Source organism: Paraphaeosphaeria sporulosa (assembly GCF_001642045.1).
Source record: "Paraphaeosphaeria sporulosa strain AP3s5-JAC2a unplaced genomic scaffold CC84scaffold_3, whole genome shotgun sequence".
Taxonomy (NCBI): domain Eukaryota; kingdom Fungi; phylum Ascomycota; class Dothideomycetes; order Pleosporales; family Didymosphaeriaceae; genus Paraphaeosphaeria; species Paraphaeosphaeria sporulosa.
The window spans coordinates 527,238-551,035 of NW_017253362.1; the positions used below are offsets into that span (position 1 = coordinate 527,238).

The 23,798-nt window shown below is 54.2% G+C and overlaps 11 protein-coding genes across 11 annotated transcripts; 6 read left to right on the forward strand and 5 right to left on the reverse strand.

Annotated features, from left to right (window-relative positions):
• Positions 1-965: 965 nt before the first annotated feature.
• On the reverse strand, positions 966-3,422 carry CC84DRAFT_1214529 (uncharacterized protein; the record flags this gene model as incomplete). Its single annotated transcript, XM_018182637.1, has 1 exon — positions 966-3,422. One exon carries the CDS (start codon positions 3,420-3,422, stop codon positions 966-968), a length of 2,457 nt encoding a protein of 818 aa, XP_018038340.1.
• Positions 3,423-4,489: 1,067 nt separating this feature from the next.
• On the forward strand, positions 4,490-7,577 carry CC84DRAFT_1239072 (uncharacterized protein). Its single transcript, XM_018183971.1, has one exon. It carries the CDS (start codon positions 4,565-4,567, stop codon positions 7,157-7,159), a length of 2,595 nt encoding a protein of 864 aa, XP_018038341.1. The 5' UTR covers positions 4,490-4,564; the 3' UTR covers positions 7,160-7,577.
• Positions 7,525-9,042, reverse strand: CC84DRAFT_1173560 (FAD/NAD(P)-binding domain-containing protein; the record flags this gene model as incomplete). Its single annotated transcript, XM_018180046.1, has 4 exons — positions 7,525-7,539; positions 7,590-7,644; positions 7,685-7,749; positions 7,834-9,042. 4 exons carry the CDS (start codon positions 9,040-9,042, stop codon positions 7,525-7,527), a joined length of 1,344 nt encoding a protein of 447 aa, XP_018038342.1.
• A 608-nt stretch (positions 9,043-9,650) lies between these two features.
• CC84DRAFT_1087245 (uncharacterized protein) lies at positions 9,651-10,897 on the reverse strand (the record flags this gene model as incomplete). Its single annotated transcript, XM_018174191.1, has 3 exons — positions 9,651-10,533; positions 10,589-10,824; positions 10,874-10,897. 3 exons carry the CDS (start codon positions 10,895-10,897, stop codon positions 9,651-9,653), a joined length of 1,143 nt encoding a protein of 380 aa, XP_018038343.1.
• Positions 10,898-11,074: 177 nt separating this feature from the next.
• Positions 11,075-11,678, forward strand: CC84DRAFT_1162010 (mitochondrial zinc maintenance protein 1, mitochondrial). Its single transcript, XM_018177884.1, has 3 exons — positions 11,075-11,197; positions 11,258-11,437; positions 11,503-11,678. Exons 1-3 carry the CDS (start codon positions 11,131-11,133, stop codon positions 11,604-11,606), a joined length of 351 nt encoding a protein of 116 aa, XP_018038344.1. The 5' UTR covers positions 11,075-11,130; the 3' UTR covers positions 11,607-11,678.
• CC84DRAFT_525565 (uncharacterized protein) lies at positions 11,630-13,060 on the reverse strand. Its single transcript, XM_018186632.1, has 2 exons — positions 12,726-13,060; positions 11,630-12,668 (listed from the first exon to the last, which is right to left on the reverse strand). Exons 1-2 carry the CDS (start codon positions 12,849-12,851, stop codon positions 11,679-11,681), a joined length of 1,116 nt encoding a protein of 371 aa, XP_018038345.1. The 5' UTR covers positions 12,852-13,060; the 3' UTR covers positions 11,630-11,678.
• Positions 13,006-14,722, forward strand: CC84DRAFT_1203490 (uncharacterized protein). The gene is made up of 3 exons (XM_018181833.1): positions 13,006-13,473; positions 13,523-13,879; positions 13,930-14,722. Exons 1-3 carry the CDS (start codon positions 13,270-13,272, stop codon positions 14,506-14,508), a joined length of 1,140 nt encoding a protein of 379 aa, XP_018038346.1. The 5' UTR covers positions 13,006-13,269; the 3' UTR covers positions 14,509-14,722.
• A 234-nt stretch (positions 14,723-14,956) lies between these two features.
• CC84DRAFT_1162012 (pyruvate dehydrogenase E1 component subunit beta) lies at positions 14,957-16,956 on the forward strand. Its single transcript, XM_018177885.1, has 5 exons — positions 14,957-15,462; positions 15,608-15,731; positions 15,789-16,075; positions 16,126-16,189; positions 16,240-16,956. The coding sequence occupies exons 1-5, from the start codon at positions 15,212-15,214 to the stop codon at positions 16,645-16,647; spliced, it is 1,134 nt and encodes a 377-aa protein (XP_018038347.1). The 5' UTR covers positions 14,957-15,211; the 3' UTR covers positions 16,648-16,956.
• Positions 16,957-18,376: 1,420 nt separating this feature from the next.
• CC84DRAFT_529660 (uncharacterized protein) lies at positions 18,377-18,777 on the forward strand. Its single transcript, XM_018186637.1, has one exon. The coding sequence runs from the start codon at positions 18,414-18,416 to the stop codon at positions 18,654-18,656; it is 243 nt and encodes an 80-aa protein (XP_018038348.1). The 5' UTR covers positions 18,377-18,413; the 3' UTR covers positions 18,657-18,777.
• A 556-nt stretch (positions 18,778-19,333) lies between these two features.
• Positions 19,334-20,206, reverse strand: CC84DRAFT_525770 (uncharacterized protein). Its single transcript, XM_018186633.1, has one exon. It carries the CDS (start codon positions 20,047-20,049, stop codon positions 19,582-19,584), a length of 468 nt encoding a protein of 155 aa, XP_018038349.1. The 5' UTR covers positions 20,050-20,206; the 3' UTR covers positions 19,334-19,581.
• A 1,847-nt stretch (positions 20,207-22,053) lies between these two features.
• CC84DRAFT_1214537 (uncharacterized protein) lies at positions 22,054-23,412 on the forward strand (the record flags this gene model as incomplete). The annotated part of the gene is made up of 2 exons (XM_018182638.1): positions 22,054-23,256; positions 23,311-23,412. 2 exons carry the CDS (start codon positions 22,054-22,056, stop codon positions 23,410-23,412), a joined length of 1,305 nt encoding a protein of 434 aa, XP_018038350.1.
• Between the last annotated feature and the right edge of the window lie 386 nt (positions 23,413-23,798).

The following is a 23,798-nucleotide window of genomic DNA, read 5'->3' on the forward strand; positions in this document are numbered from 1 at the left end:
ACCAATCAAAATCCCACGGTAGGAATGACTGACAAAACCTCGTCCCAAGATCAAACAACAACTTGATGATGCCTACCATGCATAGTGTCAAGTATCTCATTCTCTTCATCCCGTATTCCCAGAATAACCCTCAGTTTGTAATGGGTCTGAAGTAACTGAGTGTTGGACGCAACGCGAGGAGACGGATGTTAACTCAATTCGCAATGCCTCTCCGAGACCCAAGATTCCAAACTTACATCCTTCTCCCAAGTAGACAGACATCGATACATCCACCAGGGTGAGTTAGCTCCACCAAAAAGGTTTGACGGTTCATGCCAGTCTTAAGACCAAAGGAGCAGCTCGAGTTTACGTTCAAGAGCGTATAAAAAGTCAATTTGGCATTCTTGTGGGCGCGACGTTTGACGAAAAGCAATGCGGAAAGGCTTGACCCTATACCAGTCTCGAGAAAAAGAGGAGAGGCTCGACTCTACGCTCAAGATTAGTATGAAGGGTGGTATTGGTGCGCGCATGCCGCCTCTTCTCCGTCCGGTGGTAACTTGCGACAAACGATACAGGGGCGTTCGGCTCTTTACTGAGATCCTAAGGCTAAAAGGAGGCCTGGCCTACACTTCACGCTCGCAACCGTGCAGAGAGTCATATTTGTGGTTTGGCTTGTTTATGTAAGTGTATCTTTTTGGGAACTTGCGTTCGATGAAGGGTGATACGAGGAGGTTGGCTCTTTACTCGCATCTTGAGACTAAAAGGAGGCTCAAAAGCCTAGACCTTCCGCTCAATATGAGCAGAGAGTAATATCCCATTCGCCATCTGATCGCTCCTGGCAATGTTGCCGTGGTAGATGTTGCTATGGAAAAAATGTCTGGAGGATATTAGCTGGGGAGGAATCTTTGTACGTTGCCATATTGACCTCTGAGAATATGGCGTTAATTTCGTTCATATAAGGGATGTCTTAGTATGCGAGACCAGTTTTATTGCCGCATGAGGCGCTCCAAATTCGCGCCACCGACCTTAATCTTGACCATGAGGTACTTCTTACCAGGCCTCCGCTTCACAGTGACCAATGGTTCGGGGGTCGGCTGAGAATTTAGAAGATCGGGTACAGTCGCTGCGGCCGTTGTGCCGGACTGGTGGTGTGTAGATGAGCCCTCGGCGGCAGCCTCAGCAGGAGGTAGACTTGCAGCCTCGGTCTTGGTCTTGAGCTTGAGAACCAGCTTACCAGGCTTTTCGCGCGCGGTGATCGAAGATGCGGTACTTGGTTGAACCACTGCAGTCTCAGACACTCGTGCCTTCGCCTTGACAAGCTTGATAGATAGCTTCATGGGCTGGTCAGGCTTCTGCACGACTTCCGAGTGTTCCGTCGTCTGCTGAGTCCCCGCCGTCTCAGAACTGGTATTTGGATTTGGCGAATCAGATTGCTGATTTGAAGAAGCGCCTTCGGGGGTAGTTCCAGGTTGCGGACACGCGCCAACGGCAGGAGCGAAGCCAGAATTAAGCGCTTGAGTTGGTGTAGCAGATTCGGGACCCCCTCGTCCATCAACAACACTTGAGCTATCATCTTCAAAGGGACCGACTTTCGCCTGAATTCGCCTTGAACGGCGGACAGGCTCGGTAATGGCCTTATCCTTCCATGGACGAGTCTTTGTGACTTTTGCTGGACGAGCGGCTCCAGCTTCCCCTTTTGCCTTACGCTTCAGAGGGTTCTCTTCGCGTACCCCCCCGAAAACGTACGGCTGAGTCCTAAGCGGAGCAACTTTAACCAAATCGCTCTCTGGAGGGTAGATGTTTGTGGCCTTGAATCCATATGCCTTGTTGGCCTCATGGAGTCGCAGGTTCTCTACCTCGGGCGGAGGCTGCCAAGGTTGTTGAGGGGCTTGCGGAGCTGAAAGTTCCCCGTTTCCTAGTTCCGATGGAACGTCCTGAAGGGTTGACTCTCGCGAGAGCTGCATCAAACCGTCCGCAGCTTCTAGCTCGTCGTCGCTGTACTCGTACAACTCTTCGGGGGAGATGTCAGTTGTTACAGATTCCTGCCACGGATAAGAGTCTTCGTCCACAGTGACCTCTTCTTCGGGAATCGTTCGCACCTCAGTGGGCGTTTCAGCGAATGATACCTTCTTCAGCCTCTTCTTGGGGGGCTGTGGCGAAGACTCGTTTTCATCTCCATCATCCATCTCTTTCCGCTTCAATTCGTTCTTTTCATGCTCCAGCGTCATGTTCATGTAGATTGAGGGGTTGTTTTCAGCCGGCTGCGAACCGACATCGGCTTTCCCTCTTAGAGGCTCCTTGACTTGTTGCTTTCCAGTATTTTCTGGGACTTTATTGCCCTGTCCCTCTCCAGCCTGGTCTGCGATGCCATTGTCATTCCTCTTTTCGGCCTCCAGTGACGTTTTGGGAGGGGATGCGCGACGCTTGTAAGGCGGCATGGATGGCTTCCAGGCAGCTTCCTCTATATCGGCCTTGTCCTTTCGCTTTCGCTTTTCTTTGATGAAGCTGTCCACAGCTTCAGTCTCATAAATAAATGACTTGATACTCGCGAGATTGGGTATCTCTGGCTCGGATTCTTTCTTCCTGCCAACCATAAGTAGCCAATCGAAAATGGGGCGCTCCCTATCGTTCTTTTCCTGAATCTTACGCTCAGCTTTCTCACGAGCCCGATCTTCTTTCCGCATCTTGTGCAGTTCGTAATCGATGGCAGGTCTGAACGGGCCCTCGGTGAACGATTGATCTAGAGAAATCAACGGATGTTTCGCCGAATCTTTCTCGTATTTGGGAACGAACATATTTTCCCTATTGTCCCACACAACATCGTCAGAAGAGTCCGAAGACACTGGGGAGGGCGGCGGCGAGATATCATTCACCATTTCGATTGCCTCCTCCTGTCGGCGGCGAAATTCACGTTGCTCCTCCTCCCATCGATCGATAGCTGAAAAAGGGCGAGGCGCTGTAGGCACAGTGGGTGCAGCCTGGGCAAGAGGTGTAGGCCCCGGATTGGCTGGGGTTTGAGGAAGAGTTGAGGCGAGCACATGAGCTAGGGGCTGAGGAGGCACAGACGCCGCATTAAATGGAGCTGAGTCCGCATCGGCTGTAGAGCTTTGGGGGACTGGAGAACTCAGAGGCTGGATATCCGGACGGCTGTCGTCGTCTCGAGGTACATCCATCTCCTCCAGGTTCAGCGCTCCGGGAACCTGAGAGACGTCTCGTGTATTCTTATCGGCCTGGGCTTGGACAAGAGGCGTAGACGCTGCTGTGGCTAGAGCCAGGTTCAGATCTGCTGTCAAATTCTGAGAGACTGGTGCTACAAGACGGGGTGCAACGTTCAGGCCTTGGAAGTTGGGACTTTGAACGAGTGTGAGCAAAATTTCACGAGCATTCTCTTGCTTCAGGAGCCTCAAGAAGCCGTCAAATGAGTAATCGACCGGGGAAGACATCGCTCCCGAACTTTGAACTGGTCGTGTGGATGTGCAGTCGAAGGTAGATAGATAGAAGAGAGTATAGATGCTGGGGTGATGTCCCTGTATGTTAATTGACCGAATAGCTCGTAAATATGGTGTTGTCGCAGGCTTGCGGCATCCGTGCGCGTATGCAGGAGGCGTATAGCCAACGATAAAACAAGTCGCAGTTTACTCTTCCGAGCGGAGGGCAGATGAGCGGATTATGAACGAGTGACTATGCGTTTCATGTGTATATACAATGCTGGTTGAGTCTGCGGGGTTTCTTCACCGACCACCGCAGGGATGCCATAGGCCCAAGGGTGCGCACGGACATAGAGTGAAAGTATTCGTGAGGAAACAATGTCAGCGGCATCGGGCGCACATTCAGAGGCTAAAGAAATCAATCCATATATGATCCTGCTCTCACTATCACAGTACCTTTTCTTCCAACATATACAGAATGGGTGATTGTGATGGACACTTACATGCTCATTGCCATCCTGCGGAAAACACGTGCATTCTGCCAAACTGAAGGGGAGAAAGAGACACTAGAATACCAACATCTGAAGAAACGATATAACAAGTCGTGAAACCAGTACAAACCCATCGTTTTGTCCACATGTTTGCATCTCCTGAAAACAATCGAAGCGACCGCGCGTCTGTTCAGGATGTCCGAATTCGAGAAGTACTTTCCGTCCTAGGTATAAAATAGCCATTTCGAACAATACAATTCGGTACACGAGTTCCCAGGTACGGTATTCGGTTGTTACCCGTACACTCAAAGACACCACATCAACATCTGCTGCGCCACAGGACCGCCTCGAGAATCAAAGTTAGAGTGACAAAATGCCAAGACCCTATGTCTCTCCGTTCAAGGCTCGTGCTGTTTGCCTCTCCCATCTTTTATAATGTCGAAGCCTCTCGCCGCACTGCTCGCTCGCTTGCACATCGTCAATGTGGACCCAGAGGCAGAGCAACCTTCTTCGAACCTTGCTTAACTTCTAACGAGGAAACCTTCACACTTAAGTATGTTGAGGCTTCATTACTATCCCACACTTGCAGACATACTAACCTCTTTTGACTCGTGTAGATCGCTGACGAAACGATTTTCACAGGAACGTTGTCCCAAGGCTCTCGACATGAATCCCTTCGAGGACGAGCATGATAATAATCCCAACGACGAGCGCCTGGATCGAGCACTCGCAGATCGTGGCGCCCCACTCGGAAATGTCAAAGAGCTGAGCCCATGGAGACTGGGTGACCCACCCAAGACTGACCAAGAGATGTTGGAAGCCATCTTCTATCCGAACGGAGTTCCTAAGCCCGAGATGGAACCAGTTTCGGATGAGATCATTAACGCACGACTTGCTGCCTTCCCTAGTGCTCCGAAAAAAGACGTGGCTTCTGGGAATGATAATGATGCTAAGCATGCATCTTGGGTGGCGTTGCAGGCCGCGCCCGCTGTCCCGAAGCAGGAGACACCTCTTGACCACACCACGGGCCTTAATCCAGGTGAAATCTTGGGCACGGGCGCTGGAATAACAGTGAAAGGTGCTGATACTAATGTCTTCCCTGAGCCCGCGCCGCTGCCCTCTACTCTTAAGACACTCGACACTTCTTACCCTGGCTCACCCAATGACCACTCACCTGGTAAGCGCACAACTTCAGCAACCGAACCACCAGAGCACACCGCTGAGCACGACTCTTATAAAGAGGCCGATCTCACATACAAACTCTTTGTTATGTCGACCTCTATGATTCAGGAGTGCGATGGTACGATCACTTCGCCTATCCCTGACGTTGGTGACGAAGTTGGCGACGACAATTCTCCTCTGATTAACTTGCCAGACTCCCCTGCTGCTTCTTCGGCCTCGGACTCAACAAAGAGGAACGACATTCACTCCGTCTGGTCCGGCACCCAGACCAAGGGTCTATCTGCTGTGAAGCCTAGGGTTAAGGAGGGTAAAAATCAAGCCTATCCGCCTATCCCTGTCTTCGATGGCAATTCTACCGAGATACAAGCGTCGAAAAAACCGGTTTTTCTCTCGATTACGACCAAGAAGGATCTCAATCACTCCGTCTGGTCCGAGACGCCTGTCAAACTCTCATCTGTTGAGAAGTCTGCAGGCATGACTGAAGTCAACTGGTTGAAGACGTTGGACGGTGTTACGACTCCCGAGTACGATGGCGAGTGGGAAGATTCGCCGTCTCGAGGTCCAGTCATGACGCAGAAGCTCCTCGAGGGGCCTGCAGTTGCTGATCCGGTTTCCGCCACGACAAAAACTTTTGACATTCGACAGGCCTCAGTGATCGTGTCGGATCCTACCGTCGCTAAGCCTGCTGTTTCGGCATTGGAGGAGCAGCTGGCAGATAATTTAGAGGAGATCGAGCTAGACTCTGACCTGGAGTCCCATGTTCAGGAGGTTGTGAAGAAGCCTGTCCAAAAGCGCACCACGAAGCTTTCTGTCGCCGCGGCCGTGAAGGAGAACATCCCTGAAGGTTCTACTACGGTGACTCTTCGGGAGCGTTCAACGGGTGCGCGTCAGCCCCTTGCACCAAAGACGCCTATTGCTTCTCATCCGTACTCACAAAACACGGTCAATGCCAAGTTCATTCCACTTTCCAAGCTGGAAACACCCACCGGCGCGTCCCCCATGCCAACGTTCACTCAGGTGAAAGCCCAAGCTGGTCGCAACTTGAAGCGTGGCAGCGCACGTGCACCAGCTCAGCCCAAGTCGTCCAAGTCCCCAATTGATAGCGACGAGAACCTCGTCGACGGTGAGTACGCGGACGTGTCCATGGACATGCTCGACTACGAGATGGGCAATGCTGGGTCGACGGACTACCCGACGTACCATTTCCCCGGTACGTACGAGGCTGCTAAGTATGACACAATCGAAGCAACCAAGAACGTCTCTTCCGCTGCATCTTCCTTCAGCAGCGCTCTTGGTATGGCTGGTGTCGGTAAAGCCATGTGGTCTGTCGGTACATTGGTCGGACGTGGCGCGCGTGGTACTGCGAAAGTCATAGCAACTACTGCTACCATGGGAGCGATCAAGCTCGGCTACAAGGAGTCTCTTCCCGCGCATGTTGCGCAGTGGGCGGAGGAGACGTCCCTCAACGAGGCTCGGAAGGCAGAGAAGAAGAAGCCGGTCTACAAGATGGCGGATGTCCAGTACAACAAGGGCGATCCACGTAACTACGTCCTCAACAAGGACCGATCTATCATGCAGGATAAATCAGTCGACATTGACGATGATCTTGACGAAGATGATTGGGCCATGGTGAACGTGAAGGACGGCGCCGAAGAGCCGTTAGAGCAAGCAGGCGGACAATTGCCCACCGAAAATCAAGACGGACCGCGTGACTTGTACTACGAGTCTATCATGTCGGCTGTCGAGAGCACCGCAATGGTGACGGTGGGCGTGGCCAGCCGCGTAGGCCGCAACGTTTCCCGCGTAGTTCGCACAGTTCGTGCCCAGCCACACGACTACTTCGAACAGCGCAAGATTGCCGAGAACTGGCCCAAGAACCTCGCAGAGTTGGAAGTTCGGAACAAGGTCGAGCGCCGACAATCTATCCCTCGTCATCTAGACCCTGATTTCGAGAAAGTTCGAGATCCTCGCTATCACAAGCCGCTTTACAAGCGCGCCACCGTTTCCGATCCTGACGACGTTCAGGATGACTTCGAAAAGATGGTACTCCCTGACAGTGATGATGAGTTGAAGGACTAGCCAGGAGGGGGCTCGTTCGCTTCTGACAGGGTCGCCATCGCCTACACTGTCACTTCACCACTTGTACAACAATATAGCGACACTTTTCGGAATTGGGATCATCTCCAAACAGTCATTCATCAAATCATCAGTCTTCTAACACCTTTTGTAAGGCAAACCGGCGATGTTCAATTCATGGAAGCCATCGGCATTCTTTTCATTGTTCTTTGTTTTGTCAACTTGTAGCCAGAGCTCAGATTCGGGTTAAGATTCTGCAATTCGGCGTATCATGGTTTCAGGAATGTTGGATACGTCAGTCGTGGATATTCATGAGCATCATCTTGCTGGACGAAGCCGGGGCTACTCACCGTCTTATTGACACTGATTTACTCCTTAAAAGGCTGACAGCGGTTTTTGTATTGTTTAGCATTGTTACTGGGGATGTACGTACAATGAGAATGAAAATGATATAAGCGATTTCGAACCTGTGCAGTGATGTGAGACACCTAACCATAACAGCAGGAAGAAGTGTTGTCTAAGACGTACCTTCCAGGACAAATTGTGTGTTCCTTTATCCTACGTCTTACAATACCTTGAGTATGGAAGTACATCTGATGAGCTCTTATTCCTACGACACCTCAAGTATGATGTGTTTATAATAGGTGACTCTAAAGCTGCGCAACATTTCTCTTCACCTGCGCCTTCTCCCGATCCATCTTCTGATGATCCAACAATGCCTTCCACTCCTTAAGCGGCCTATGCAACGCTTGAAAGTCCTCTCCGTTCTTGTCATACGATCCCAGCCATGCCGGATACCTTTCCTCATAATACGCCTCTAACGCTTTCTTCCCGTCCAGAACCTCTCCCAGCGCCAACGCGTCCTGGATTGCCGCATTCGCGGCCGTCCCCGCATGGTTACTCCAATCATGCACCGAATCCCCAATGAACACGACCCTATCAGAATGAAGCTTCTCCAGCAGATCCTCCTTCGGCACCAGCAAGCTCACCAGCTGATGATGAATCGTCCGATCTCCTCTCTCCCTGATCCCCTCAAATACCGTACGGAAAGGCTCCACTAAACCTGCCGGCAGCGCCGCAATCTCATCCCAGAATGCCTCGGGCGCCTTTGCTTTATCGAAGCTGCGGTCCGCGTACCGCACGAACAGCGGGTCGTGCCCAACCCTTCTCCGCCTTGAATACCCCCACGACACATCCACATACCCCTCAACGAGATCCCAGTCGGCGTCGTAAATAGTAATCGCCAGCACTTTCTGGTCCGCAAAACCTGGATACACCGCCACATCCCCGATATGCGGCGCAATCTTCTGATTCCACTCTTTCACCCCAAAGCGACACGTCCCGTTCAACATAACACCGTCCCAGTCCTGTGGCACGCACTGCGGCAGCAGCTTGGAGCGGATCGAGGAATGCACGCCATCCGCAGCGACCAGCACCGTGCCCTCCACATCCATCCCGTTCTCGAACACCACGCGGACGCCAGAGGATGTGCGTGTAAACGACGCCATCTTACACCCATACTCCACCCTCCCCGCTACATCCCCCAAAATTGCACCCCTCAACCTCTCCCGATTCGTCCGCCAATCCCTCGCGCTCGCGCCCTCCTTGAAACTCGCCGCCGCGAAGCGCGCACCGGTCTCGACGTCTGCAAGAAAGGTGTTTGTCCTGCCCGTCCTGCGGTCTACAGCGACGCTGGTCCCGAACTCCTGCTCTTCGAGCCCCAGCAGGGGGAGTAGTTTCTGCGTCGTGTCCGCGCGCAGGGTGAGCCCGAAGCCTTGGTTCTTGAATTCAGCCTGCTGGTCGAAGATGCGGAAGGGGATGTTTCTGCTGGATAAGAAGCGCGCGAGAGTTACGCCGGCCATGCCGGCGCCGATGATGAGGATCATGTTGCTGGAGAACGAACGAACCTCGAGAACTAACGCTTGTGATTTGGAGATTCTGAGTGTTACAAGATTCTAGGGATATCATATATAAGGATACATGCATGCAAACGGGATAACACCCAAGGACGCAGGCGAACAGCCAAGATGTAAGTACTTGTAGGGCGCGCGGGATGCACACGCACGATACGCCCGGCGCTGATATTCACGCCATTACACGCGGAGCTGCCTGTTGCGTGCTAGGTCTGAGTCAGCTTTCGATTCAGGTGTCAAATTATACCGGCGCGCAGGTGTTGTCCAGCGCCCGCGTGGTGTTGGTGTAATTAGGGTGCTGGAGAGCGAGGTGGGGCGTGATAAGCCGCACTACAGCTTACAGCGGAGAATCGTACTTCGCTTATGTGACCAAGTCATGTTTGGGCGATGAAAACAAGTTATAACGCGCGAGGTCGATCGAGTTTGGAGACTGGTATTTGATGCTGTTGAACGCTTAAGAGAAGGCGATAGAATATAGCCGTTGGCAGAAGTGTATGCTGCTTTGATAGACGATCGATAGATCGCTTCAAGGAAACCAGCCCACACCAGACCAGGCCTCTTTCGAACCTCCCTTATCCCTCTCACTTCTTCCCCTTCGCCTTGGACTTGCTCCTCGTCGTGCGCTCCCGCACAGGCGCCTCATCAACAGACTCGTCCGCGACATCCACGCCCGAGCCCTCGTCTCCACCTGATAATGTAATGACATCCTCCATCTCCTGGTTCTTCGAAGATTCAATCGGCTTTCCCTCCTCCTTCGCCTGGCGCTCCTTCTCCCACTCCTGCACAAGCCGCTCCACGGCCACCTCCTCCACCTTCTCCTTCCCATTCCACGCATTGCACCCACCGCACCGCCAGCGGCCAACATCCTCGAGCGTGCGGGCGCCCGGCGGCGCCTGTCCATTCACGAGGCGGCATTCCGTGCAGATAAGCGCGATGCGGTTCTTCGGTTGGGTTTCGTCTTCGCCGAGGAGCGCGTCCAAGATGCGGTCGTACCAGTGGGACTGCGTAAAGGTAGCGGCGGAGGAGGCTGTGTATTGTCTTGTGAGTTCGGGGGCGGAGAATGCGTTGGGAGCGAATTCAGCGCTGAGGGTTTCGGAAGAGGGTAGAGCGGGTGGGTGTGAAAGGTTTTGGGGAGGGGTTGCCGAGACAGGTTGTTGTGGTGTTGCTGGACGCTTGTCGGAGGGGCGTTGGATGTTTGCCGTGGGCGGGGGTGCGATGCCGGTGCGAGGTCCAGGTGCTGGAGCTGGTTTCTGGGGGGCATCTTTCTTGTCTGCAGGTGCCTTCGGTTTCTGCGGTTGACCGCCGTATTTTTCGAGAAGCTGCTGCGTGGTATTCCACTTGGTGGATTCCTTCAGCCGCTCAATCGTTGCCTCGCGTTCCTTGCTGAGGTTCTTGATGTAGGCTTCTGTGCTGGAGATGCGCCAGTCGTAAAAACGGGTCGTCGTGGTGCGGACGATGTAGATCCTGGATGCGGTCAGCCTCTCAAACACCAAGCTATGAAGATTGTGAGTATGCATACAATACCGGTCCGCCAGCAACCGCGGTATACTCTGTGCGTCCCCAATTCTTGTAGCCCACTACCAGCGACCAGAACAGGGCCGCAAAGATGTAGGCAAAGCCAGCCCAAAGCGTCCACATGACGCGGATACGCCTAGATCTCTGCCTCGCGGCATCATTTCTCGCAGCAGCCCTCGTAATCTTCCCAGAGAGCGTCGAAAGCGTCTTCTCGAAGTACGCTTGGTCCTCGCTGGACTGCTGCCTCATCAGCACACAAACAGGACACGCAGTAAAAAGCTTTGCGTACCTTGAACGGCCAGAAGGAGACCATTGTGTAAGTTTATCAGCGCACCTCGGGCGCCAGAGTATAGTCAAGGACGCGTTAACATCGTCGCGTGGGTGAGGGGAAGAAAGGTAAAGCAGTGTTGGCTGCGACGTCACTTGTCGACGAAGCTCAGCTGACTACGCGGCTGCAGGGACCGCAATCCCTGTCAGTGAACATTGGCCTCCGCGACTTTTCTCGCCATCGCCCCTAGCATCTCACACATTCCAGGACCGGTTCCCATGTCGCACGAGATGGCCATTGCAGCATACAGAAATCTCTTGCGATCAACGCGCATCGCGTTCCGAGGTTGGTGACGGATCCGCAAGTCTTGAAGCAGATGGAATCGGACGCTCACAGCTGGAGCAGGAGACACACGCATGCTCTCCGCCGCACGTCTTGAAGTGCGCAAGAACTTTGAGAACAACCGCGGGCTCGCCACCGGCAGCGAGGAATACTCCAAGCAAATCACACACGCAGAGGAGGTGGCAAAGTTTCTACGAGAGAACGTGGTGCAGGGAGAGGCAATGGATACGGAAGGCAGCTACAGTATGTTCCGAAGCGCTTGCGGCTTCGCAGTCGTTGATATTGCAATTGCTAATGCCATCTATCAGAGCTCAATATCCACGAGCATACCGAGCGCGGGGACAACGAGGATATCAAGAAGGGGAAGGGGAAGGGGAATACATTAGCAGGAACCAAATGCTGCTCGGCTTGAACTTTTCTCCGTCCAATACGAATCGTGATACCCGCCCTGAACGCCGACCAATGCTACAAATGTAATACATGCTTAGTTGCCAGCCAGACTGGCATAGTTGACTTCATCGTCTGCTCCTGGCGGTGGCGCAATGGCTGCCAGACTGTCAAGGCTGGCCTCGGGCGCCGCCTCAATAGCCGCCTGCGCGCGTCTGGCACTGCCGCTCGCCTGCCTGCCTTCTTTCGCGTACATCATCCGGACGTTCTGATCCAGGCTATCCAGCTGCTTCGGCTTGCCCCAGGTCACCTTCATCGGGCAGCCTTTGATGACTACCTTGCCCTTCAGCGTCTCTGCCGCGGTTTCCGCATCCTTCCGCTGGACGTAGTTGATGTATGCACAATGCGCGCGATGTGAACATACGACCGACCGAAGTTTGCCGTACTGTGCAAAATGTGTACGGATCTCGTGCTCGGGCAGGTCGTCTTCGACGCCAGTCACGAACAGTGACGCAACGTTGGGATCTCTCGGGGGCAACCAGTCCTCGGGACTTGGTGCTGCTGGTGCTCCACCCACGCGTCCGCCGCGCCCTGGTCGCATCCCACCGCGGCCGCTGGCCGGACCTCTCGAGTCTCTCGTTCTTATAGGCCCTGGTGTGTGTCCACCCGCAGAGCTGGACTCTCCTCCAGGCGCAGGAAGCGCCTTTTGTGCACCCTCGCCCTCCGCTTCCTGCCGCCGCTGCTTCTTGTAGTAGGGTTCACTTTGCGCCAACCGCTTCAACAGATCGCGCGCCTTCTCATCGGTCTTGTCGTAGGCCTCGACGGCTCCCCGGCCTTCTTCGATCTCCCTCTCGTGCTCTTGCGCGTAGTACTGCCTGTTGATGTCGCTCTGGGGACCCGGCGCGACCATCTTCAACGCGGCATCACGAACTACGATGGGAAGTCCAAATGACAGATCCAGCATGCAGCACTGGCAGCAGTTCTTGAGGCGTGCGCATGTCAGGCAGAGGTTTGTTCGCTTCTGGCGCGCCGTGCGGTCGGCTTTCCATCGAAATATCGTGAAAGGACGGGTGCATATCTTGCACTCCTGCGCAGATTTGTTAGCCGGGTCCGGAGACACCAGAAGAAGCAGGCGGGTACTTACAGCTCCGTAGTCTTCCTTGAGCATCTGCACGTACGGGTTGTCCGGGAGGCATCGCTCGCACACGGACGGGAAGTCTGTCGTCTCCCAGCCCGACCGATTCAGGTCCTGCTTGATTTGCGGCGGCATGTCGCGGTGAGAGAGGCGGTCGCGCGTGGGAGCGAAAGATCGTACGGCTTCTGCAGGAGGATGCGACCGCTTCTGCTTCTATGTGGAGCGTCGTCGTCGGTGCGGGGCGCAGCAGCGTTCGTAGTTGGACTTGGTTGCTGTTCTCGCGATGTGACGAAGCGGAGCACTGGATGTCTTGGCCGGTGGCGGTGGTAATTTCACACTAGCGCCGTTTACACCGTATCCCGCGCCCCGCCAATCAGGGGCCATTCTATACCGGCCGTTGATTTTACTCCAGGAGGGTCTTTCTCCTTAAGAGGGCCGTTCCCTGCGCTGTATTTACCACTCCACAGGCAATTGTGCTTTGCTTCCTCCCATACACTAATTTTTTCTTCTCCAATTGTTCGTCTCGGTTTAACACCTTGCCTATACATTCAACATGTCTCCCGTTGCGCTCGAGAAGGAGGACCACTCCCGCGATGCCAACTTCAACAAGGCCATGCACGGCAAGTCTGCCCAGGCCCAGGGCGGTATGGCAGCCATGTTGAAAAAGGACAAGGCTGCCCAGCAGGCTGCTGTCGACGAGTACTTCAAGCACTGGGACAACAAAGCCGCTGCCGACGAGACAGAGGAGACGCGCAAGGTATGCTGCTTGTACACGCACTTGCCCTTGGGCTTGCTAACATATCCAGGCTCGCCGCGATGAGTATGCCACCCTCACCCGCCACTACTACAACCTCGCGACCGACCTGTACGAGTACGGCTGGGGCCAGAGCTTCCACTTCTGCCGCTTTGCCTACGGCGAGCCCTTTTACCAGGCCATTGCCCGCCACGAGCACTACCTGGCGCACAAGATGGGATTGACCGACAACATGCGCGTGCTCGACGTTGGCTGCGGTGTCGGAGGACCTGCCAGAGAAATGGTCAAGTTCGCCAACGTCAACGTTGTGGGTCTGAACAACAACGACTACCAGATCGAGCGCGCCACTCGGTACGCTGAGAAGGAGGGTCTTTCGCACAAGCTCAAGTACACCAAGGGCGACTTCATGGTATGTTCCATCCTGACACCCTCCACTGTACATGCATTGACCTGCAACAGCAAATGTCCTTCCCTGACAACTCGTTCGACGCTGTCTACGCCATCGAGGCCACCGTGCACGCACCGTCCCTCGAGGGTATCTACAGCGAGATCTTCCGCGTCCTCAAGCCCGGCGGTGTGTTTGGCGTCTACGAGTGGCTCATGACCGACAAGTACGACAACGACAACCCCGAGCACCGCGAAATCCGTCTCGGTATCGAGATTGGTGACGGTATCTCGAACATGGAGAAGATCGAGGTGGCCCTCAAGGCCATGAAGGCCGCCGGCTTCGTCATGGAGCACCACGAGGACTTGGCCGACCGGGACGAGGACCCCGCTCCGTGGTACTGGCCGCTTTCTGGCCAGATGAAGTACATCCAGACCATCGGCGACGTTCCCACGATCCTGCGAATGACCAAGATCGGCCGTGGCTTTGTCCACAGGTTCGTCGGTGCCCTCGAGATGGTCGGTATTGCGCCCAAGGGAACTCAGAAGACTGCCGACAGTCTTGCGCTCGCTGCCGACTGCCTCGTTGCTGGCGGCAAGCAGAAGCTCTTCACGCCCATGTACCTGATGGTTGGCCGCAAGCCGGAGGCGTAGATGGTCGCTTTCTCTTTTCTTCTTTTCTAGTCTGCGGGTTTTCGGATTGGTGCATCTCAAAAAGAGAATTTTGAGCACTTGCAACTATATCTTGTTGTAATAATGGGCTATCAGTAGGGCGATCTGCAGTAATGTCAACGCAGTGACGGTTAGCATAGACAGGCATGGCATATAGAGCTAATACCTGGGCTCTTCGCAGCGCAGAGTGAACGAGAACTATGCACTTCGTGGTACCTGTGTGCACTTGAACTTGCTGATAGAGTACCCCGGCGCAATGCACCGCTGTTACAAAAAACGTGGATTCTGGCGACTTCCTGATCCTGCGGTAACCCGCTCTACGAAACATCTGCACACCTGCAATCTGAGAATTCGTCGCGACTGCGCACAGACAGAAGCCTGCAACAAGAATTGCAGTCTTGGTTGCCAGCCGCGGTGCACTGAGAGACAGAGAACAAGCTCGTGGTGCACCTGTCATCTGTCGCGCTGTTGTTGGGACAGGCGTGCAGCCAGCGCGGCCAACAGTCGGGGTGTTGGAGCTTTGTTAGCGTGCTTTGGTCGGACCCAGCAACTATCGAACCCGATCCCGACCTCAGAACAAATCTTTTGACCTCCGTCAACACCTCCCGCATTCCCCCCCAAACCGGCCATCTCTCGCCCGCGGCCTTCGCTCCCTTCTACCTCTCCCTCCCATCCCGCCGCTCCAATGGCTGCCTCCAGGCTCCTCCGCCCGGCAGCCCGCCTGCTGTCCGGCGCCCGCCCAGCTGCTCCTGCTTTCCGACCCGCGTTCCGCCCCCAGGCCGTCACCCCGTCTATTGTCGCCAGGAGATACGCTTCCGATGGAGGAAGCAAGGAGATGACGGTGCGAGAGGCCCTCAATGAGGCCATGGCCGAGGAGATGGAGGCAAACGACAAGGTCTTCGTGCTGGGTGAGGAGGTTGCGCAGTACAACGGCGCGTACGTTGCCCTCCATGCGTGCCAATTGGGCGTCGGGGAATTATGGGAGCATGCTCGCGGCTTGTGCGAAGCTGTGAGCGTGCTCCCTGGCCCTGCGCGGCGCCCAGGTGTCGCTTCGGCGAATTTCGCGCTGACGAGACCACAGATACAAGGTCACAAAGGGTCTGCTCGACCGCTTCGGCGAGAGGAGGGTAATCGACAGCCCCATCACCGAGTCTGGCTTCGCCGGTCTCTGTGTGGGTGCTGCGCTGGCGGGTCTGCATCCCGTGGTGAGTACCGCCCGTGCTGGGGACCTTGAGCGTGCCCGCGACTAACGGCCACGGCAGTGCGAGTTCATGACCTTCAACTTCGCCATGCAGGCCATTGACCAGATAATCAACTCGGGCGCAAAGACGCACTACATGTCCGGCGGTATCCAGCCCTGCAACATCACCTTCCGCGGTCCCAACGGCTTCGCTTCCGGTGTCGGTGCCCAGCACTCCCAGGACTACAGTGCGTGGTACGGAAGCATTCCCGGACTGAAGGTCGTCGCGCCGTACAGCGCCGAGGATGCGAAGGGTCTCCTGAAGGCTGCCATCCGCGACCCCAACCCGGTCGTCGTCCTGGAGAACGAGTAACTCGCCCCGAAAGCAGTCTAGCTAAGCGCTCTCTAACACACCACAGACTCCTCTACGGGCTTTCCTTCCCCGTGAGCGAAGCCGCCCAGAAAGACGACTTCGTCATTCCCGTACGTCTCTCCCTCCCTTTCCCTCGACTCTCCCACTAATACCCCTCCAGATCGGCAAAGCCAAGATTGAGCGCCCCGGCAAGGACCTCACCATCGTCACCCTCTCCCGCTGCGTGGGGCAGTCGCTTGTCGCCGCCGAGCAGCTCAAGTCCAAGTACGGCGTCGAGGCCGAAGTCATCAACCTGCGCAGCATCAAGCCGCTCGACGTGGAAGCCATCATCAAGTCGGTCAAGAAGACAGGCCACCTCCTCGTCGTCGAGTCCGGCTACCCATCCTTTGGCGTCGCCTCCGAGATCATGGCGCTCGCCTGCGAGTACGGCTTCGACTACCTCAAGGCACCGCCTGCACGTGTCACCGGCGCTGAGGTCCCCACCCCGTACGCCCAGAAGCTCGAGGAGATGAGCTTCCCCACCGAGGGACTCATCACATCGTATGCCGCGAAGCTGCTGCGCGTATAAGCGCGCTCTCGGGGACGGTTGGGGGCTTGCAGGATGAAGTTCACCTTTTTAGACTTATGGACACCAGAGGAAGGGGGCGGTTTTGGATGAAGTTGGATTGAGTCGAGCATTTGTATCAAAAGATGAGGAACCTTCTATTCGCGAGCGATGATGTGGGTACCAAGCTAGCGTGGAGCCGTTGCTTCCAGTGTACAACTATCTGTGTCTTCAGATGCATCTCCATTCATACCTGTGCGGGACTAGACTAGCGAAGCGAGCGAGCAGGTAGGATCGAGGACGATCGGTAATCATGTGTTTCATATATCTATGTGTGCTCTACTTCCGCCTTAGGGTGACGTGACGTTAGAGGGGCTAAGTGAACAGCACGGCACGGTAGCATGGCTCCTTGTCGGGAAGTCCAGCAGCGACGCGGCTGTGAGATATCCCCTACCACCACGCGTGCATATATTCACTACAAAAGAATCAGGAAGACGGCGTGGCGAAGGTCCCGGCAACAATGGCGATGGATGCATTGAGGGGGTTCCAGAGTCTCGAGGAGCGCCGGGCGCGGGTAGACGCAAGCATGGGACAAGGGATGGAGGGCTACCGTGACGTGGAGTTCGCCTGACATGCTGGTCCGTACAATGCCAGGAAAGCATGACCGAGGGCGGGACTACGGTGGGCATCTGCTCTGCGTGAACCAGTCCATCTCGCGGAACTGGAAATGAGAACGACGAAGCGAGCGTACGCGCTGGAATGCATTACGCACCCGTGCTATGTGCTGAGTCAAATTCGCATCGCAGCCATGCAGCTGGGAAAGGCAGGCGGAGCCCTGAGGGACGGGAACGTGGTGGGTACCAGCGCACTCCATCCACCTGTGTGCGGATGTAGTTCGGGAAGGCGACGGTAGAGGGTGAGTGCGCATGCTTGTGAATGGGAAAGACTATCCCGGGGGAGAATGTGTGTGGTCTCCACACACATCGAGTTTGGTAGAAAACACGCTAGAACGGAAGAGCATCACATATGTTCGGCGCGAACCACTTTGCAGTCAATGTCGCTTACGAACATCGTATTCGGGAAAAGGACGTGTGAATTCCATGGCAACCGCGTCTGGAAACCAGGATGCTGGGCGTGAACGACCATCGTACGATTCTAGGGTGAGGCATCGTGCTTGTGGTGCTGAGGGGTGGGTACGAGCATTTCCCATATACGACGAACTTGGACTGAGGACGCTGGAGCGAACTACACATCGTACGATCCCTGGGTTGGGCAAAAGAAGCCGTAGCCAACCACTCGGCGATCCCGCAGCGCCTGCATTTAAGGTTTCCGCATGTGCTGCGAGCGGATGTGACTGGCGGTTGTACCACGTGGATTGCTTGTGGCGCTTGTACGACAAAGGCTGTTCCATTTGGCCAAACATGATTTCCAAGAGAAGATAGAACGGCAGCACTTAGGACACAAGGGCATCGTGGAGCTATTAGTGGCGCTATAGTCAGTGATGGTAATCGAGTCCGCCTGTCGGTTGTGGTAATGACTTGCAACCTGTGGCGTTGCGAAGCAGTGGTCCTGATTGAGGCTTTTGTTTGTGGCGGTTGTACTACATGGCTGTCCCTACAAGGCCTCGAACCAGAGCTACGGGTCGGTAAGGCTAGAGTGATTGTGCGACCAACGCGCCCGTCTCGCGTGCGGCTTTGTGCGGAACGGGCTGGCCCACCACGTGGAGGCTGCAGTATCGGTTGCATGTGTTTGAACGAACTCGTCTCACGTCTGACGAAGGACCGACTTGGATGTTCCCGTCGGGCCCTGCGGCTGGACTCTGCGCGCATTCGGATGCCATGTACTGGCTTACTAGTTCACCTGAATTTTGGCGATGGAGAGCAATTCTAGGCGAGGTATGGATAGGCGTACGTGGACAATTTGAGACACGCACTGGCAGGCAGGTATTGGCGAGGTGTACACTTGTACGGTCGGGCTTCCACGTGCCGGGATGGCACACCCTGGCTGTAGTTATGATGGTTGGCAGGCGATAGAAACTTCCTCGACAGACGGAAGATCATTGGTTAGAGTCTGTTGACGAAACAAACATCGAGGCTTTAATAGAACTCATTACCAGCAACTAGCGTTGCTGGTGGTCATCAAGATTATGAAACAAGACGAGTTGAATGTGGTACTTTCACTCTTGGGTTGGAGTTACTGTTACGCCCGATTTTGACCGTCCTCGGGTTGCGTAAACTAGACTTCAGAATATCAAGCCTCAAGCTAGCGTTCCATGCCACGCCTCTTGAAGGTTTCCACGATGTGGTGGTTTCTTCTATTCTACGTTGTACACGCTTCAAGCTGGTGAAAGACGCGGGGTCTGCGTCATTCCGCAAGCGGGGCCAGTAAGCGCAGCTGTGATCTTGGGATCGCTCGCAGTCATTTCCAAATGAGGTGAGCCCCAGCTGAGTCTCAAGGAGCATAAGACTTGTATCATCCTCTCAGAGGTGGCGGCCACGAGGTGTAGCGTCACCCGCATGAACAGGGCGTGTCGGGCAGTGTAAGACCTTATGCTCAATACTACTGGTTGACGGTGTCCGATCGTATTCGAGAACACTGAGTGGCGGCACTTTCTTGACGAAGCCTCCAGCTGAAGCATGCTTTCCACGTGTGTGCAAGCCGGCGTGCGAGCAAGGTCTCACTGAAGGTGAAATCCAGATCACATCGTCTTTGCGATAAACGAAAGGATATGGCTATCTAGCCGTAATAAACGAATTCAGTACCGGTTCTCGCTAAGGTCCTTTCCTTTGGAGCTACAAAAGTGTGCTGGTTCAGGGTGTGACTGGTGGCGTCTTCCAGACTCGGCTCGAACATATGGAGGCGTTAGGTCTCGTACTGCCACGTGCTGTGGAAGGCTTCTGGATTGTTTCGAGGGATCTGAGCAGTTTGATGCTGTATGTTTGATACACAGTTATCGGTTTACTTGCTTGATGACTGTTCGAAGGACCACCGCATAGGTAAAGGAGGACGATGCCCGGCCAACATATCGCGAGAAACTGACAAGGCCGTGAGACCAGTTGTATACAGGATATTTACCCTGTCAGTATGTGTATCGGAGGTTCGTGCGAGCCTTGAGGGATCGTTGACTATGAAACCTTTCATATCTATACAAATATGTTGGTATGGTACGACGCCATCCACATGCCCAGCTATCGATGAGTCCTCCAAATAACCCGAGACATGATAGCTATTTTCCACCGGACAAAAATATGCGATGTTCTCAGGAAAGTAGCTGTTGGTTATTTCGGTCGGTGCTGTGGAGTATAGCGCGAACCGAACATGGAAAGACAGCCTGTCAAAGTGTGAAGGCACCATCAGCATGGGTGGCTTGCGTGCCCATGTACAGGGCGGCTTGCTGGCATTCCAAACTGCGTTGATTCCATTCATGATGGAATCCAGTCGGGATTGGGCGGCCCGAATGGGCTGACAGAGATGGACCCTAGAGAGCCATGCGGTTATGTGGCAGGTCGCGTGTCTTTACCGCTTGTGGCGTCGGCAGGCTGAGGGTCGCCCACTCAGCAGCTGACTTGTGGCTGCTAACAGCACTGCTCTCAACCGCAAGGCTTTTGAGGTAGGTCAGATGGTGTACCGCGCAAGAAGACACTGGGTATCGGGGAATGATCGGCCCTGATCACGCGCCCGCGAACATACCCTTCGCATCGTGCCTCACCAAGGCCCATAGAGCGTGTTGCTCCTGTGATCACAGGGGAGAATGTAGGCAGAGCTCGAGAAATGCACCTTGGGCTTCCCGCCGCGAGGGTCTAATGGGGGAGCAGCGACGGAGCAAGTTTAGTGCACACGCTAAAGCACTGTAAATACACTGCACCGCATGCAATCCCAGCCACAGGTTATCACATCCCTCAGCATCACCGCAATCGAGACGAGTCCACCTCTTCGGGACTATCATCTCAAGATGCAATTGGTGGAGGCCTCTAGTATGCGACATACGTCAAAGTCACGCATCGTACGACTCTCCGGGGTTACGTCTAGAATTGCGGCAGAATATCAACCGCCCTAATCGGCTACCCCCAAGCCACCGCAAACGGGCGATTTACACGACTGCCAGGGTGCAGTTCCGAATGCGATCATCCATGCGACGCCACTCTTCGCTTCAGTCCCTCACCACTGCGCCCACCCCTTCAGCCTAAGGGAGATAGAAGCCACGATGGCAACCAAAGCCCGACGCGGGTTCAGATCGAGCTGTGTATCAGAAGCAAGCAGCCGGAGAGTCTCCAGATTGTATGGACATCGACTCTCTTCTAGAAACGGTCCAATGCGCTGACGTGCAGAGATTCGAGCATCGTTGATCCACCAAGTGATTCACGTTGACCGACCAGCTGATCTATGACCAACAGCGGCGATGTGCCGCAACCTTGGAAATGCTCAATCGCTTCTTAGTGTATATAATGAATCGGGCCATGCAGGGAGTGTCTGGGAGTAGCAAAAGCAATTATTTCCAGACCCTGTCAACACGGCCAGAGTGGTCCTCGGTGGTTCTATAATGGTTCGTTGTCGTACGACGTTCTTCTCTCGCGATGCCCAAGGAGCAAGGCCAGCCGGCCATCTCGATTGCAGAACCTCAAATGGCCTTGCCTGGTTTCGTTTAACGCACCCTGCTCTGCGCACGCTCCAATCCTAGCGATTCCGCGCGATCAAGTCAGGCTCGCGTATCTGGAATTACATCAATGGCGCCGCAATACCCCTGGCTTATTGGCTTGTTTTATTGTCAGAGTTTCCTTGCCTACGTCCAGCGGGGAGCCAGCCCAAGTCAGGCTCTAATGCTTGTTTCCTTTTTGACTTCACAATTTCACAGTTGTAAACCATGACGAACCCTGCCTGTGTCTGGCGCTCTCCCATTGCGGAATGACAAACGCCACAACTTCGGCTGCCGATTGTGCCCGGTCGTTGTCAATCCAGGTCCGTTAGTACCAATACAGTGCTTATGGCCCAGATACAAACGAGACGGTGATGGGAAATATCCATTTAGGTCTAAAACAGGGGAAACGAATGGCCCCTGCCGTTTCCAAGATCCAGCTCATTCAAGGGACAAGTCACATAACGCGGGCGGTCTTTAAATGGCCATGCTGGCCCTATAGCTCGATACGTCGTAAATTTAACATAGACTTGTCTTGATCCAAACGATCTACCGGGATTAGTTGATCTTCCTGTATGGCCTTTTGCTATATCAGATTGACCAAGACAACCAAGCGACCGAAGTTAAGTGGCAAAGTGAACAGCAAAGGTTGAACAGGCCGATTACTGAGCGTTGCTCACTCTCTCTTCCGGCAAGACTCTATGCAGACCTGGTCTCCAGTAAGTTCACATGCCCTCAATCCAAAAATTGAAAGTTCACTCACTCCAGCTTAGCTGTCACGCATCATCGTGGGCGAGATGAGCAACGAAAACACTCTTTTGTTTGCTCTACCTTTGGAGTTACGAGAGCTCATCTACAAATACATTCTTCTAGATCCCTCACAGGGCCCAGAAATCCTACAGGCATGCCACGACATAAATACGGAAGCACGAAAATTCCTGTACCAAAGACCTATCGTCTTCCGGAGCCAAGCTGCTCTGAACGACTGGCTGGAAGGAAGACCACGAGACGTACTGCAAGACGTTCATGAGCTGTCTCTTGAGCTCCAGGATGTGGATCTGACACCATTATTGGTCTCTGATCGATCCGCCGACAGTCACGGGCGAACGAGAAGCCTTCGAACATGGGAGCTATACGAGGAAGAGCTCGATAGACTCGATCAAGCTTTTACGAAGCTTCCGAACATCACAACTCTGAGCATCCGGGCGACTAGTGGCCGACAGACACACTTGTACGAAGATTTTATGGCAAAGGCGCTGCACATGATCGCATCTCACTGGCCTTTGCTGCGAGACCTGGCATTAGAGGGCAACATGCATGCCCAGAGCCTTGGTGTTATAAATGACCTCAGAGCGCTGACCGCATTCTCCTTTGATGGCTTTTGCGGTACGGAGCCCGCCGAGACTGCCGCACTATTGTCAAGACTTTGTTTGACGCGCATGTCGATCGTATCCCAGCCTGGCCTGCTAACACCAACACGTGGACAACACAGCAACTTCACGTCCAAAATCCAGTCATTCGACGCATCAGTTCTCCGTTCAGTCGACCAATTGGCGTATCTGTCCATCAGCGAACGCGTGCCCTCGGCTGCGTCATCGGCGCTATTCTTCACATCGGAGATCCTCGGCTCCCTTCACAGCCACAAGACCCTTTCAACATTATCCCTCCGCTCGTCACATGCACCCGATGAAGACACTCTCGACGCGTTGAATGAGTTTCTTAAGAAGAGCATCTCGGTGATTAGGTTAGAACTCGACTGGCCACACTTGAACCCGGCTATACTGTACATCCTCACCAGCCGTTTGAAGAGCCTGTGGATCAGAGCAGCAAGCTTGTCGGTCGCATCTGATATTCTTGGCGCGTTACTTGAAAGCCGGGAGGATGGAGGCGTACAGAAGCTTCGGAAAGTAGTCCTCGTACGAGATAACTGGGACGCAGGATTCGTGGTGGAGTCACAACTTGAACACGATGATGAAGACGCGAATTCGGACCTAGAAGAGGTAGGTGGATGCTATTGCACCTTCATTGCATACTCACTAACTGATGATCTATAGGAGTATGAGGACGAGGACTCCAACGAGTTTGATTTCGCAGCTCTGAAGACATCATTGAACGAGCTGGGCATTGAGGTGGCATGGCATACCGAGGTACAGTAGCACGAATGTCACAGATTCATCATGGTGGTGAACCTATGGGTTTTTGGAAGGCACTGCCTTTCTTAGAGTTACCTCTCTTGTATACTACATCTAGCTTTACCTTCCACTTTCTCGTATGTATTAGCATTCAAGTTAACCCCTCGACCATCACCGTCCGAGAAAGAGATATATCATCGAATCCGCACCCCGCGATGTCTTCGACGAAAGAACAACCATCCAACCATCAATTTTACCACGATATATACCCATTAACCCAAGTTTCAGTAATAAAATCAAACAAAAAATCGAGACATCGGTTTCTTTGAGCCGGGCCTCGAAGTGGCTTCTAGTTTTTGTCTTTGTATATTGTTGAGAGGAAGAAGTTGGGACGGTGCGCGCGTGCGAAT